At 45.0% G+C, this 16,509-nt stretch overlaps 2 protein-coding genes across 3 annotated transcripts in view; both read left to right on the top strand.

The window, feature by feature from the left end:
- Nucleotides 1-6,869, top strand: part of aurkaip1 (aurora kinase A interacting protein 1) — a 36,987-nt gene extending 30,118 nt beyond the window's left edge. The window contains exons 2-5 of one of the 2 annotated variants that reach the window (XM_088289196.1): nucleotides 2,577-2,703; nucleotides 3,575-3,681; nucleotides 4,791-5,248; nucleotides 6,430-6,869. In XM_088289196.1, the coding sequence (XP_088145322.1) occupies nucleotides 3,630-3,681; nucleotides 4,791-5,248; nucleotides 6,430-6,546 (627 nt within the window). In that variant the 5' untranslated portion in view covers nucleotides 2,577-2,703; nucleotides 3,575-3,629 and the 3' untranslated portion in view covers nucleotides 6,547-6,869. Of the gene's footprint in view, nucleotides 1-2,576; nucleotides 2,704-3,019; nucleotides 3,163-3,574; nucleotides 3,682-4,790; nucleotides 5,249-6,429 lie in introns of those variants that run through there. The other variant, XM_088289195.1, reaches the window with a different exon arrangement.
- A 145-nt stretch (nucleotides 6,870-7,014) lies between these two features.
- On the top strand, nucleotides 7,015-16,042 carry LOC148339298 (matrix remodeling-associated protein 8-like). Its single transcript, XM_088289191.1, has 10 exons — nucleotides 7,015-7,289; nucleotides 10,069-10,095; nucleotides 10,181-10,492; nucleotides 11,178-11,279; nucleotides 11,357-11,818; nucleotides 14,873-15,031; nucleotides 15,113-15,143; nucleotides 15,219-15,298; nucleotides 15,378-15,431; nucleotides 15,509-16,042. The coding sequence occupies exons 1-10, from the start codon at nucleotides 7,262-7,264 to the stop codon at nucleotides 15,532-15,534; spliced, it is 1,281 nt and encodes a 426-aa protein (XP_088145317.1). The 5' UTR covers nucleotides 7,015-7,261; the 3' UTR covers nucleotides 15,535-16,042.
- Nucleotides 16,043-16,509: the final 467 nt, after the last annotated feature.

Below are 16,509 nucleotides of genomic sequence, written 5' to 3'. Positions count from 1 at the left end.
CAGTGACTTTCTGATCACCGAACGTACACGGCACAAGAAAAGTGCACATGAAAGCTCTGTGTCAAGAAAGTGCTCGGGCCCCCTGACAGGAAGACCCCATTACAGCGCGATAACAGCGCCCCCCCCCCTCCTCCTCCTCCTCTCAGTGGGTTCTTACTGTCTAAGTGGCCCCCAGAGAAACCAAATAATGGCGTTAAGCACCCCACTTATGGAGCAAATCAAAGAAATTTAGCGTAACTTGACGCAAGATCCCCCAAGTGGTGCGGCGCACTTGCAAAATGATGCCATCAGTCGCCACGATGAGCGTGTGAGGCCAGCTGACGTGGTCGCAAACGCGAGACGCAGTCTGTCAAGTCGGCAATAGTCGGCCCGCATGAAATATGGGCCAACAAAAGACACTTGACGGCTTTATTTCTCATAAATGTGTTATCTTGATCAATAAAACTGTAGGAATGTGAAATCAAATCAAACTTGTCCCAAATGGATAAAACACAGACGGGATGCATACGTTCATCGTGTCGTCACAAGAATTTAGGAGGAACCTGCACAAAATCGGAAGCACGTTTTCCTGCAGCGGGAAAACCCTGCGAAACCGTTTTGGACCAATTACACGGCGTTACTTCTCACAAAATTGCAACAAATTGTGCCAGCTGTTGTTGGGGCTATTTTTTTTCCGTTTTTTGGGTTTTGACTTGGGAGAGCAAATGACAAAAATTGCCTCAGAACGCGTCAAAAGCGCCACCACCAACTGCGCGGACTTACTTGCATTCGGCACGTTCGTGGAGAAGAAGAAGATGAAGGAGACGTTAACCAACTTCAGTTTGACAAAACACTTTCCACAATAATACAGTAAGCGAATATGAATAGTAAATTATCCAGGTGATGATCTTTAAATAAACTGCTGCCCATAGCATCTGTCCCGCGGCACTGAAGCGTTGTTTTTTTTTTGTTGTTGTGTTTTTTATTGGGGGGGGGGTAGAGGAACGGGGTCCGAGACTGAAATTTTTATGAATAAGGCCGAGGGTCGAGACCAGAATGGTGCTGAGATCGCAGCCGGAGGACTGACGGCTGACCGGCAAAAAAGGGTCAAGTGCCCAGCTCTCGTACTGTCAAACTAAACTTCAAAGAAAAAGAATTGCGCGTTTGAAAACACCCCCTCAGCTTTGTCTTGGGTCTGCCGTGCACTTGGTGGCGACACGAAGACGTGATGAAAGACCAAGAGCAAGAAAAGCCACTAAATAGCGAGAGGAACGTGCAATAGATGACGTTAGGCTCACTCATGAAAACTCGCCGATAGACGGAAGCAACAAGAAGCCAACCGCGAAAGAGCGAGGGAACAATCGAATAGACAAATAACACTCAAATCTCATCAGTGAGGGAGCGACGACAATTTTGGAAGAGCGTCTTTTCAGATGATGATGATGATGATGATGATGATGATGATGTACTTCCGGCTGCCCCACGAGTGTGGGAACTGCGAGTTTGCATTTAGCGTGCACCTTCACGAGAGAATTGTCAGTTTTTGAAGTTAAGCCTGTTCTCTTCTTTTTCAGCAAGAACAACAAAACAGCCTCGAGAAACGAAATGGTTAAGGTGCTGCGAACGCACGCGTGTGTCTGTGCGCGCGCACGCACGCAAAATATGCGATGGTTGCGCTCGCCTTGGCATAAACACCACGTAGTGTTGGCCAATCTGTTTACGAGTGAGCTTCAGTTTTGGACATCTTTGGGCGTGTGTGCGCGCGCGCGCGTCGTGTACGTGTGAGTGTGTGAGTGAAAGTGTGATTGAGTGAGGGTCGCTTACTTTCTTTTTCATCAGCAAAAGCACAATCATGAATGCAGTTTAAATGTTTTGAGTTTTTTAAAACGACGAAATGAGTACGTTATTCTTTCTGAATTATAATTACTAGATGGCATAAAGACAGTTTGATAGTAACTAGTAACAAGATCCACTTACTCACAAATACTTTCGAAGGGAAGTTACTAGTTACTCAGTACTTTAGTAGTTTTTTCCACTCAATACTCTTATCAAGTAATTATTTGGAGAAAAACTTTTTACATATATTTTAACAGTACTCGTGTTTTTTTTTTTGCCACTTTACCCACCTCTGACTGTCTCCGTTTCAGAGTCAAAAACACACACACACACACACACGCACACACACACCCACACACAGAGACACACACCTTTGAGGTATTCCTCTGATAGAGCTCATAGTTTCCAGTGCTCATAAGATAAGACCCTAACTCATGGTGACAGGACAGATTAACACACAGGTCTTAAACGTGAGTGGTACCAGTCAAAGGTCAATATACATGCACTCACACGGTGGTGGAAACCAGGCAACCTTTCTCTTCATGTGATGCTCTCTAAAAGATTCAATAACATTTTCTAGCTTCACACAGTTTCCATTGGGTGCTCTTTTGGTCTCTTCAATTGCTAAACATAGAAACATATCTATATTAATGTTTGACTTGACTAAGTACTAAGTTACAAATGATAATAATAAGGTCACAAACAAAATAGACTGAGATGTGCCATTTTCTCATTTTGGTCTCATCGTGTTTCTCCTTTAGGTCGCCATTATCGAGTTTCCTTGCCGTTTGGCGTCGCCTGCTGGAAGAAGAAAGCATGTGTTGAAAAGTCAATTACGAGGCAACGTAAACCTCCAATAGTGAAGCTGCCAAAAAAGTATATCGAAAGGTATATAGATAATACGGAGGTCATTAAATATGCAATCTCATTTTGAATGTTACGTGCATGTTAGTTTAAGGTTTGTTTGTTTATTTGTTATTTTTATAAGGTCGTTTTCACACGTTAGAAAAAAAACATGAATGCATTCGAAGGACGTGAATGAGAATCATCTCTGTAGGGATGACGGAAATTTGTGAAAAGAAGTGGAATCAGTGAAACTGGCAAAGCAGCCAGCGTACAAGAGTGTATGCGCCTCGCTGTTGTCGGCCGCAATGCTTGCAACTCCAAAATAATTATGTGAAGCCCTTCAGGAGTTTTCTGTGACTAAAATGGCTATGGAACTTTGAATTGTGACGAGGTGCTGCAAAGCGGAAGTGCAAACAATTTGTGTTACACATCGCTGTTCGTCAAAGCGGAAGGGCGGACAATTCGTGTCACACAGACCGGAAAACTCATGCCAGTTTTGAGGTCAGTCATCCATTTTTTCATCTTAAATCAAATCTTACGTGACGAACTGCTACACTACAATATCTTCACCTCGGCTTCCGATCGATTGACCCAAAATAATTTACTGCGAGCGTTTGAAATATATCGTTAATTCAAGGGCTACATTGCGAGTTAGCATTAGCAATGCTTCCGTGAAATTCAACTCACACACGTTTGAGGTCAAATTGTAATTTGGTGTCCACCGCTATAATCAATTGTCTTCAAAGGCGAGACGTAACGACAAAGAAGCCGGCTCAAGCCCTCCCCCAAATCTTAGTTATGATGTCATACTGCCATACTCTATTGGTTGTTGTTTTTGTAGTGACGTCAAGAAAGTGCTTGGTTGCAGCGAATTGTTGCAAGTTTGCTTGACTACATGATGCATTTTCCGCAGGACCTTGGCATGGCGACCTCTTGCTGATGATTTGACTTGTTGATGCTCTCCAACCATGTTTCCGTCAAAAGTCCTCCCACGTCTCCGTCTCTTACGAAGGGTAACTTGTGAGTGTCAACACTTTTTTTTTTCAATGTCAATTGCTGTACTGCAATCACATGCATGGTCGTTGTTCCCGATGGAAAACGAGCCGAGTCCCTTTTTTTTTTTTGGATTATTTTTTTAAGCCCCAAGATGCTGACAAAGACCTGTCGAAGTAGGAATTTGTGTTAAGTGGTTTTGAGATGTCAAGGCCTTCTCTGCTGGCTTAACATAATCAATAAATCATGGTCAAAATTTTGATAATAATTGTAGAATATTTTATATAAGTAATTATTATTCATGTCATATTATGTTGTACTCTTAGGTGAGAGTTTTTAATTCACAGTTTTTGCTCGCTTGTGTTGCCATTCATATTTCATTATACGAGTGGCACGGCCTTTTTTTGCGAGCCTTCAGATCCTTCCCTGCTGGCATATTTGCTGTGTGAGTCAACGGCTCTCACAGTTGCTAGACAGTTGTGCTAGCCAATCAGATCACGAGTTGGTTACAGTGAGCCTTCTTGCAGACCTCACCTCGAAGCAGCGAACCGTCCTGTCACTTGTGACTGGGCAGGGTCTGGACAGATATTCTTACCGGGCGACCGTTTGAAAATCTAAAATATATTTTTGTTTTTTTTAAGCGACAATGCAAAAGGAGGGAAAAGTATAGATTTGATTGCTGTTATACTTGCGAGGCCATTTGCGAGTCAGACCTTTCAAGAGAAGCTCGCTCTCGTCAGCCGAGGTGATCTAACACTCAGTAGTTCCTCGGTGTGTGTTAGTGTATTTTTTCTACAGTCGTGCTGTCATAAATGTTGGTGTTATGAAGGTGATGTATTCAAGTAGGACTTCACTGAAACTGACGTGTGAAATGCAGTGTGACGCATCTTGCCTGAGAGACGAGCGTCATATGAGGCTACCTGTTTAGTCCTCGCACATGCACATCTGCTCTTCCTGTGCATTTTTGTTTGACTGTGTGATGTGTCAATGGAAAAATAGTCACGTGAGGTCAATTGCTTGGGGGGGAGGAGGGGGGGGGTCATTTGATTACAGTTTTTCGCTGTTCACAGCAGGACATGAGGGATTACTTAATTTGGTTGTGTACTTGATGCCTGGTGTGCTTTCCTCCTCTCTAGGTTGTCATGGAGACATCGTAAGTGGATGTGTGCCACCAGCAGTTGCTGCATCCCGCTGGTCACTCAATACAAAACCAAGCCGTTACTCCACAGCAGCCAATAATCGTTACCCACCTCGATGGGTCCAACTGGAGCCGGAGCTTGACGAGGCGCTAGTGCCTCGTAAAATGTCCGTAAGTCCTCTGGAAACGTGGCTCTCGCTGCGCTACTCTCTTCCTCCCCTGCCGGCGTCGGCGCCGCCACAGCACGAGCGCGAAGACCTGCCGCACGAGAAGGTGCTGCCGCCAGTGTGTCTACCTGTTGTTGAGGATGCTGACGGCGCTGTCACCCCCCTCAGCTGTAAAAATGTTCTGGAGATCCGACGACGGAAAATGAACCGGCACAAATACAGGAAGCTGATGAAACGGACAAAATTCCTGAGGAAGCGAGTGAAGGAAAGCAGGGGCAGGAAGAAACAGGTACGTTGTCACCTTCACTCTCTGCTCAGGTCAGAATCGACATCGCTTCATTTTGTGTTTGCTGAACCCCCTAACGGGTTACGGCGCTTATTAAAAGTCCACACACCCCTGTTGGAATGCCCATGTTTTGTGATATGGAAAGAGAACAAAATAAATGATTTCAAATCTTTTTCCACCACCAATGTAACTAGTATTCATCCATCCATTTTCTGTACCGCTTCTCTTCACAACGGGTTGCGGGGGGGGGGGGTGCTGGAGCCTTTCCCAGCTATCTTGTGGCAGTAGGCGGGCGACACCCTGAACTGGTGTCCAGCCAATCGCAGGGCACGCAAAGACAAACAACTATCCATGCTCACACTCATACCTAGCAGCAATTCAGGAGTGTCCAATGGACCTGCCATGCAGGTTTTGGGAATTTGGGAGGAAACCGGAGTACCCGGAGCAAAGCCACACAAGTACAGGGAGAACATGCAAACTCCACACAGAAAGGCCAGAAACCCTGAATGGAACCCTGTACCTCTGAGATTTTATGCTGACACTAGCATTGCCCGCTAGCACTAAATCTCCAGGCCTCTTATTGAAAGCATCATGACGCCATAAAATCATTGAAAGGTCTACTAGAACATCTGAGCTGTTTGGGTTAATCAGAGGCACTTACAGTAATAGCAGTTGTGTGCTATTTCAAGAGTTTGTGATTTATTCATTTTGGACACGCCGCATTTTTAAGAGGGTGTGTGCACTTATACAATCACATCATCTCAGTTGTCTGTTACCCTCGCTAAAATATTTTGTTGTCGTGGAGTTGTGCTGGTTATTGGTCACATTAATGGTGGGGAAAGAGTTGAAATAATTGATCTTGGTCTCATTATTTTAGAGCACGAAAAGCTGCATTTCAACACGACTGTGTCGACTTTGTGACTGCGCAGTACTCAACATAAATGAGTACATTGCAACAGATTTGTTATGAATGCTTCAGTTTCTTTTTTTTACGGCATACTGTACGACAAAATACTGGGCCATTTTTTTGACATTTGAGTACACCCATGCAAGTCTTGTTGATGTTGTTGTTTTTTATTACAAAAATAAAACTCACTAGAATCCAACCCCAGCAAATGATAATGACAGAACTTGTTGTGTTCATGGAGTTAGTGAAAAATAAAAAGCTTGTTCGCTTTGTGCAGAAACGTTTTGAGGAAGACCTGAGAAGGATTTGGATGCGTGCTGGACTGAAGAAGGCACCAGAAGGATGGAACACACCCAAGCTCTTCATAAAACAACACAGAAACAAAAGGGCCTGACACTTATTTGACACTCGCGTCTTTTTTCACCAGACGACTTCCTTGACCCATTTTTTTGTTTCGTTTTGTTTCTTGTTTAAAAGATGAAATAACGTTTCAACATTGAGGATGTGTTCACACGCTGTTACTGTTTTTGTTCAACACCAGGTGTCGTTCCTCTTCATTGCTGTAGGTGGCGGTATTGTCCCAAGTGAGAGAAACATGCCCACTGCTGTAAGCGCAACTCGCTGGTCGTGAGGCAGTTTAGGCTTTCTTGAAAGGAAAATTAAATTGGCGAGACATTTGTGAGCGTGCGTTTATTAAAAAAGAAAAACAACTGTTAACCAGCCTGTTTTTTAAATGGTGTTCTTATTTCCCGCTAATTTATATGACGCCAAATGGAAAGCGCTTTGTTACTGCTCCAGCTCTTGTGAAATGAGCTATATAAAAAAAACAAGTTGATTAAAAGGCGCAAAGCAGCTCTCCCCAAATATTCTGACGCTGTTTTCACAGTCCGTGCACTTTTTTTTTTCTTGGCCTATTTATGCTTCTCGTCACTCGCCAGCGTGGTTTGTGTGCGGTGCTTTTAGTTTGCCGGTGTTGGGTTTCATGCGCTGCGGGGGCGGGGCAAGGAGCCTTGGGGGCGGGGCGTCTGCGGACTGCTAATCGGCATCCAGACGTGCACGCAACTCGCGCAAGTCTTCACTGAACTTCTTTTGTCCGCTCCGAGACCATCATGAATGTCTGTGTGGCTCTCCTGCCAGGTAAGCTCACTTTTCTTATCTTAAAAGAAGCGCGAATGAATGTTGGTCACTTACGTTTCGGTTCGGCTTTTAGTTTTTTAATCCCCTTATTTTTGAAAGAATGCGCACCGTTAGAAAAACACTTGTCAAAATGTTGCTTTTCAGTCTACTGCTCTAAATTGAAATCTTTTATTCTTTAAAAGGCTGACCTCACTTTTTGTCCAACTTTATCACTTTTAGTTTTGACTAAATGGAATGTCCTGACTATGGCAAAAAAAGAAGGCTGGACGTGAACTGCACATTGCCAAGAAACATGAGTCGTCTTGACCTGGGGGATTTTTCATATTTTTTGTGGGCCCAATGTGTTTCTTGTTAGCTGTGGCATGAGCAGACGAGTCAGCACTTTTCAGTCTCCTCTCATTAAAACTAACGTGTGCCACTAATGAGCGTTTCCCGGGGTGGATTTAATGATTATTTTTTTTTTATTGAAGGAACAGTTCAAAGTGACCTGAGGAAGATCAGATGAGTGCTTTGAGAAAGGGAACTAAATGAATGGCCCCAGGTTACAGTTTGTCAAAGCTATTTTGTGTCCAAAGTGCCCCTGTTGCAAAAAGTTCCAACAAATACAAACCTGTTGGGATCCTGTGTGGATTTAATCCATTTTTCAGCATAAAATCTATCAACAGCATACAAAGTCGTGCCAGCGGTGATTATGTCGAACTGATATTGTAAATTGATGCGGTCAAGCTTTCGGGGAGCCGTTTAATAGAAAGGAACTTCACCAAATGTACCTTTTTGAATTCATCACTTGCTAGAAATGTTTTTTTTTGTGTATGTCATTATCATATCAGAGCTTTTAAATGACCCCAAACTAAGGTTGATATGAGTAATATATGTACTGTTCACCAGATATTCTCAAAGAGGGGGCCGCAAACCTTAGCTTGGGGGCGGTCAGCAAAATAAGTGTAGAATTGAAGTCATAAATGATGTTATGCCATTCCAAAAGTGCATCAGTGAAGGATGACTTCTTGTTAGCGCATCGGCCTCAATTTGCAGAAGGTCCGTGGTTCGAATTTCGGCCTTCCTTCCATAAATCAGCCACGGAGAGGTTAATCCTTATGACATGTTGAAGTGGTCGGAGGTCAGGATGTCCACATGATTTTGGTGCCAATTGATCACCTTTTGGGGCAATCAAAGTTCAATGACTTTCAGTGAAGAATTTGTAATCGCTCCCTTCAATCACGCTGATGTTCGTTCCATGGTGAGAGGCCATATTCCTCATTAAAAGTAGGCGTTTTCCAAGTGGTCACTTCATTCCTAAATGCTCCAAATGGAATAGATAAAAAACAAATTCAGTTTCCTGGTCAAAAACTGACTTGCAATTGTATGTCGATACACGTATTGAGCCGGGCTCCAAGTCCGCTGAGATTGGCTTCGGCTCACGAAGAAGAATGAATTGATGGATGGAAGCTGGTCTACTTTTGGATTGCCGACATTGCAGTGTTGCACTTGCGTCGCTAAATCTCTCATGACTTCAGGTGGACATGAAACGTGGCTTCCTTTTGCATCCTCACCAGCCTCTGAACGTGTTTTTGTTCTTGCGGATAAATGTGCAGCTGCATCGTTTTCTTCTCACTTGCTGCGATGTGGCGCTGAGTAAACGTCTGCCGCTGCCCCGACGTCCCCGACGTCCGTGACGTCCGTGAATCACACGCATTGTCCCGAGCGAAGGCATACTTGATGTTTGACTTTCACGTTTTTGGCTTCACCGCCGCGGTGATGTGGATTTGATTGTCACCAGATTAGAACTTCCAAATTGGCCGCGGCCTGTTGAAGCAACACTTTTTGGGATGGTCAATTTTAGTTTGACCTTGAGCTCACGAAGCGAGCGTGGAGGTGAAGGCTTGTTACGGTGCAAGTCGCGATCGTCCGACCTGCTCTCGGACAACGCTGACCACCGTGTTGTCATCAAACGTCACAAGTTAATGACATTATCATTTGCGAGGAGGCCGTTTTGACCAAAACAAACCCTAAGACAGCTTGGACCGGGGTGGTTTTGGTGCTGCCGGCAATGGTGACACCCGCAAGACGTCAGCTGGTCACCGGCGCTCATCACGTGAGCCACGGCCGACCCAGCTGGACGGTCGAGTGTCGCGACTTGGCCAGTGACCCGATGTTTGGCTTTTCCTATCTTGGCTGCTGATGTTTTGCAGACCAGCATGAAAACACACACACACAAAAATGCTTTTTTTGAAATTCTTTTTTTAACTGGGTCACTTGCAGGTTTACTGCATTTGTTGTGCTCTGCCCTACGTAATGGAAAGAACTTTTTTTTGATGATGTATTTTTCGAATAAATTCAACTCAAGAATATTTTTTGAGTCATTTTGCCTTTCAGGCTCTTGTAATGCCAAATAGTGTTGACATGCGGCCGCTCGGGTGTTAAATGCAGAAAAAGGCAATGAAACGATCGATGACCTTTTTGTTTCTTCCCGAAAGAAGACAGCTTTGCCACAAGCCGGCATGAATAAAGTTACTGTGTGCCCCCCCCACCTCAATAAACAAACGCACTCCTTTCGTAAACTAAACATCCTCACAAAGCCAGAAAACACAAACATCCCCAAAAAATGTTGCTGTCTAAAAGCTTGCGCTTGTTTTGCCGCGGCGCTTTTCAAGCCAAATGAAATTGCGGCTCCTCTTGACTTCCGACTCAGATCAAAATGAATGAAAATTAAGATTGAAATGTGATGCCTCAAGTTAGAAACGCTCCAACCGAACTTTTTTTTTTTTGTCTGTTGCAGTTCTTGCTGCGCTCCTCCTGCCAGAAGGTAAAGCCTTTGTTTTTTTCGCCGATGGCTCCTGTTTGTAACGAGAGGTGTTGTTCTAAGGCCGCGTATTTGTTCCCGACGTCAGCATGGGGTCAGAGGAGCAGCAGCGGCCGAGCGGGCGCGACGGTCGAAGCCAAGAACGTCACGCTCGCCGTCGGGAGTGAGGCCGTCCTGCCTTGCCGCAGTCCTCGCATGCTGTGGACGCGGGACCGACTGAAGGACCGTCAGAGGGTGGTCCACTGGGACGTGGTACGCAACGCTCCCAAATACTCGGTGGAGCGGGTCCTGGATATGTCCCCGGGGGCCCGCCTCAGGCTCTACAACAACTTCAACAAGGGTCGCATTTCCATTCCGGGCTCAGCGTTCAAAGATGGCAACTTCTCTCTTGTCATCAACAGTAAGATTTGTCCTCTCTCCATTTCGCCGACAATTGAATTGACGGCGTCTCGGGAAGTTGTTGTCGAGGTCGGCTGGCGGTCCAACTTGTTTTCGTGCGAGCCCTCAGTCGCTAAAACGCCAGCAATGTTTAATCGTGCGGCTTGAAATGGCAAAAATCGCATTGTTGTACGAACTAGAAAACTGCGCACGCGTTTATCGCTCACATAAACCGACGTGACGGGCCCACGCATGGCCTTGATTGTGACGCCGACCCGTTTTCATATTTGCATCAACGGGCAACTCAGTCTGGGAAGTCCAATAAACTGGACCTTTTTTTTTTTTGCTCTGAGCTGAACTGGTTTTGTGCTGTTGGACAACACCGCTCACCAAAAACGGTCACGCTACCTAATTGTGCCGATCCGTCCGCCGTCCCCAACATGGTCCATTCTGCCCCCGGGACAAATTGCCCATCTCTGGTCGTCACCACTCTGCCGACACATCAAGATTAAAGTCCCCGTGAAGAGAAAATAAAAGTGACGCACCATCGAGAAGTGTTGTTAACGAGCCGGCTAAATTTGAATGACGAAAAAGTCTTTTTTCAAAACGGGGAAAAAATCAAGCCGATGTCTCCACTCTCAAATGCCGAGGCTGTGCTCATCTTTCAACTGTCAATCACATCCGGCTGTGACACCTTCTTCCACCAGATGTGGTGCAGAGTGACCGAGGATTGTACACGTGCAATCTGCACCATCACTACTGCCGCAACCAACAGTCCGTTCAGATTCAGCTCAACGTGACCAAGTCAGGTGAGAGTCGTCCGTTGCGTTGTTGCGTGACCGTTGTGATGCGCGCGCAATCGTGAACATCTTCTCCCGGCCGGCAGCGAACAAGGAGAAGCGTTACTGGGATGGGGAGAGGACCATCTTGGTGGTGTTGCTGGGCAGCTCGGCGGCGTTGCCGTGCGTCAACCGCCACCCACTGTGGCGAGATGGCCTCCAGGAGGACCGGCAGCAGGTGGTCCACTGGGACTTCCAGCCCCCGGGGGTGCGCCCGGACAGAGCCGACCGCCTGGTGGACCTTTACGCTTCGGGAGAGCGGCGGGATTACGGAGCGCTCTTTGCCGACAACAAGATGAGCGTGGCCGAGGATGCCTTTGCAGTGGGTGACTTTTCGCTGTCCGTTTTGGACTTGAAGCCGCTCCATCAAGGCTTGTACTCCTGCCACTTGCACCACCACTACTGCGGCCTGCACGAGAGACGCGTCTTTCGACTCACCGTCGTACCTTCGCTCCCGTCGGAGCTCACCACAGCATCGGTGACCTTCCGCAATGAGGAACCTGAACCGAGTGAGTCGCAAATGTTCAAGCCAGTTTAGAAAATTCTTTCGAATTGGGGATGTCCCGATCGCACTTTTTTTTGCCAGTCGAGTCCTCAGTCTGACTCTTTGGCTTTAACGATCTGCCGATACAGAGTCCTGATCCGGCAAAACATTACTTAAAAAAAAAAAAAAAATTTAAAAATCGCTCACATACAACTGGTCTCAAATTGATATAGAAATATACATTTATCTATAGTAATAAATGTGAATATTTGTTATATATGATTATGTAGACTTATGACCCAATGCACCAAACCAGTGAAAATAGCTTTTTTTTTTTTCCTTTTTTTTTTTTTTTTAAAAAAATCTCAAAAATGAACCAAAGTTGTTTTTCTTTGTGTCCTTTTTTTTTAGCTCTAATTTTGTGTCCACCCAGTTGGTGCGTACGTCGACAAATTCTGCGCATTTAGCTTGTTCTCTTTTGCTCAAACAAAATGAAGCGAAATACGACAATGTGCACTTAGCGCGATGGCTACAGTGTAGCTGCCAACCCCCCCGACAATGCATCGTCCCTTCAAATAGTCCACCGTTTTGTGGGACATCAGTTCTATCTTTTTGCATTTCATCTTTGGCAGTTTCTTGTTTTATCCCTCCCAATTTGTCAATGTTGTTGTCTGCTTTGTGGCCCGAGGTGTGCTTGCTTTTACGTTACGTTTTTCTTGTCGACGTTAGCGATGCTAAAGACATGTCCTTCCTTGTTGTTTTGCTCCTGAAATGAGAAGAGGGCAAAAGCACAGCTGCAGTTGCGTTTACGGACATAGTTGCTCACTGAAGTCAGCGTTCTCGTTGCCTATTTTCTCCTGCAACAGGAAGAGCATGCTCAACATTAGAATAGGCAAAAAAAATGCTTACAGTGAATAGGTTTATATCTACTCTATTTTCGTCACTTTTTTTTTTTTAATCCATCTGGAGACATTTTAACGACGCTGAGCCGACCAGGCGCCAGCAATTCAGGGAGTGGAGTGTCATTTCTCTCTGCGTTTGACCCAATTTCCTCAAAGTTCCCAGCACGTGTGTCTATCCCGACTTTGGTTTGTTATCCTTCGCTTCGCTGGGCCTCGGCTATTTTCTCAGCTGATGTGTATCGTCCGCGGGTGGGGTCGGCAGAACTCGGTTGCATCTGTTCAGCGTCCGGACGAGCCGCGACATGCGGGAATGGCGGGAATATGCGCTCCGAGTGGGGAGATTGTTTTGCTGAAACAAATCCGTGTTTCAACTTTCAGGAATACATTTTTTTCCACCAGTTTTCCGTCACATCAGGAAGCTGCTCACTGTAATTCGGCCCCGTCTAGACTATTAAAAGTCAGCATGGAGAAGAGAAGAGCTAAATGCACATTCCAAAAAGTTGAGAAAAACAAGCAACCACTGAAGACAAATTCCTTCTAATATATTTTTTGTTTTTGTGGCTGCCTTAGACTGATCACTGAGCGTTACGTTCGCCAACACAGCCAAACGACCGAAAGGCTGAATACTTAAACTTTTTTAATAAAAGTCTTACATGACATTTTAAAAAATATATATATTTTTTAAAATCTAGGAAATTGTGTGTAGACTTTTCCTGGGAAAATGTGAAATTAATTCGGGAATGTGCTTGTAACATTCCAAAATGAAGGGGTGTGCATAATTATGCAAGGCATTGGATATGATGCTAAAGTTTTACAAAGTAAGACTGCTCACTTTTGATTGACACTCGCAAAAGTTCAATCTGATTGTTTCTTTATGTTTTTTTGTAAACTGCAGCACACTGTAGCAGCATTTCTGATCATGGGAATATGAAGAGAGAGAGACGTTAACGTTGTCGTTGGGGAGTGTAACGATTGCTTGCGGTGTCGGTAGAGCAGCTAAAAGTGCAAAAAAACGAAAGCGGGAACGTCCATTCGATGTGATGGAGAAAATCGTGACAAAAGGGAATCGAAACGCGACAAGCAGACAGACCGTAAGTGAGAATTTGTCCCTCCTCACACTTTTCCGCTCCTTTGCGGTCATCCTGTCTGTTTTTTTTTGTTTTTTTTTTTCTGGCGAGGGGAAAATTGGATCTGGAAGTCATTACTGGCGACGAGTATTTTGACATTTAACTTGATGCTTTCTGCTTTTTCTCTCTCTGTCTTAAAAAAACAGAAATGGACAAGAAGAAGCCTTGACTAATAAAAACCTTTTTTGTTTGCATACGGCGGATCGAGACCAATGCCAACTGCCAACCTCGAGTTTCCAACCCTCTGAAAAGTGCTTAGAAGCGCCTACTTTTGGAATTCAAACCATCATTTTTACTGCAAGCACTTTTGACAGAGCGCTTGGGCTTTAAAATGATGAGAAACGTATAGTAGACAGTGAGATAAAAAAAAACCATAAACATTTCTATTGAATTTTACAAAAATATGACATGAACATAATTCAATTCAGTGGATATTGTACTGCTCATTCTGTTGTGCGTGGCTTGGCCACTTGAAGGCAGTATAATACAGACAAAGATGCACGCAAAGACGAGGTTCACAATTGACTCATGAAGCTGCGGTTATAAAATGAAAATTTTCACAATGGGTAAAAAAAAAAAAGAAAAGCATGCTTCGGAGTATTGTTAGTTGACTGTCCATGTAAGATGCTTCACCACTTGCGCTCAAAGATCCCTTGCTCAAAGTGTTATAGCGCCACCAAGCTGACGCTCTTTGTCAACCAAAGGAGTCCAACTCCAGTCGTCGAGGGCCGCTGGCTTGCATCTTTTAGAAGTTTCCCTCCTGCAACGCACCCGACTCAAATGATCAGCTCATCAGCAAGTTCTGCAAGGATACCGATCATTTGAAGCCGTTGAGAAACCTCCAAAACATGCCGGAAAGTGCCCCCCCGGGACTGGAGCTTGACACCTCTTGGCCCTTTTATGGTGTTTTCCATAATTTCTTAGCATTAGGCTACCGAACGACGACAAACGCATCACTGTGATGCTTTTCTGTTCCGTTCACAAGTAAAGTTGCTTCTCCACTCAACTGGAGTGATGACTTGACGCGCCCTCGCCGTCGCTTCTTCACAGGGATCGAAGACGTCGACGGTCCTCACGTGGTTAACGTCATCCTTCCCGAGCACCGAGGATATTTGGTGCAGCATTTGGGCTACTTCTTGGCGGCCTTCCTGCTTCTGGCCTTCATCGGCGTCGCAATCATCGCGCTGACTCGGCGGCGTAAAAAGAGAGGTGTCGTATTTCTTCATCATACAGCACGCACTTAAATACACTGAGTGGATACGCTCTTGATGATTTGGATATTCTTTGCAGGACTGGCGTATGACCTGCGCAGATATAACGAGTAAGACTGAAAGAAATACTGGGAATCAAATGTTTGCCAATTTAAAAAAAACAAAAACAACGTATGTCTGTGCAGGAGAAACGTCTTAAATGAAGGTGAATGCTCGTTGGAGTGCGCCGAGCTGAAGCCCCGCAACCAAGAAGCACTGAATTCAGGTAGATCGCATTCACTGTGTCAAAGTGGAAAATAAAACTCCTGATTTGACGTGCGTATGCGCGCGCGCGCGACACACAGATTACAAAAACAACCTTCTGAAAGAGAGAGACTTGAGCAAAGACTGCAACAAGGGTGAGCCGTGACGGCATCGGAGCAGTTAGGCCGCCTCTGTTCTCCAGCCAATAAACTCTCGTCTGATCTTCATGCAGACTTTGATGGGAAGCTGTACAAGTGAGGCGCCGTGGAGACGCTGCTGGCAGGACCAGGGCGAACGAGGAGAGAGAGAGCGAGAGCGAGAAGGCAAAAAGGAAGCCGACAAAGCGGAGGAGGAACGCTACCTCTGCTGAAACTCGACACAGCGCTAAGCTTTTCATCACTTGCATTTAAGAAAATTGCCGTCACTTTTATTTGATATTTTATTGTTTATGTTGAATTTGATATTTTTGTGTTCTGTTGTGTATGCAACATGTATTCTATTTCATTTTCTGGCATGCTTTACGTGTAATGTGCATACATGCAGGGCTGCTAGCTCACAGCTCTTTCTAGATGAGAATTGCTTTTGTCCTGTTTTTTTTTTGTGCACAAATCCTGCTGTATCTTAATTTGCAAATGTTAATTTACTGTAAGTAGACAAAATCGCCTAATGTCGTTACACATTTTAATGCTCCTATCCTAACTTGTTTCCCGGTGTGTATGTACCCTTCCCCTCCACCCAAAATCAAATACACAAATGTTCAAAGATAGCCTGTTGGGAACAGTTCATCTAAACAGTTCCAGTTTTAAATCCGTAAAATGAAAGCTTGGTATCATTGATTGCAGTATGCGAAATGGAGTGGGCTGCCTGTGACAACTGACCACTTGTATTGTCTTGTTAGCAAGTGAATCGGGCATGAGATAGAATTAGATGCGGAGAGGTATGCATTTTATTTCATTATTTCATCATTGACTTATAAAATGACGGCCATCCCTCACTGATGTGTTGTGTCACCCCGGCCAACCCATTGAAAAAATGTCAGACTACGCCCTTGCATCTCCGAGCAGCAAACGAATGAGGTCATCCATTTCTGCGCATCCAATATGGCGGCAACTTAGACGTACTTGAGAGCTACAAAAGCGGCGCCCATGTCTATGGGCTGCCCCTTGGCGCAGTTCACGAGGCCGCCACTAGATGCCAGCAGCGTGTCACCACCGAGGCGCTTGAAAGGCGAGC

This window comes from Idiotropiscis lumnitzeri, chromosome 3, assembly GCF_059441095.1.
Source record: "Idiotropiscis lumnitzeri isolate Australia: NSW breed Sydney's pygmy pipehorse chromosome 3, RoL_Ilum_1.0, whole genome shotgun sequence".
NCBI lineage: Eukaryota > Metazoa > Chordata > Actinopteri > Syngnathiformes > Syngnathidae > Idiotropiscis > Idiotropiscis lumnitzeri.
Note: the sequence above shows the minus strand (reverse complement) of the source record. Positions and strands in the feature narration are given on the sequence as shown.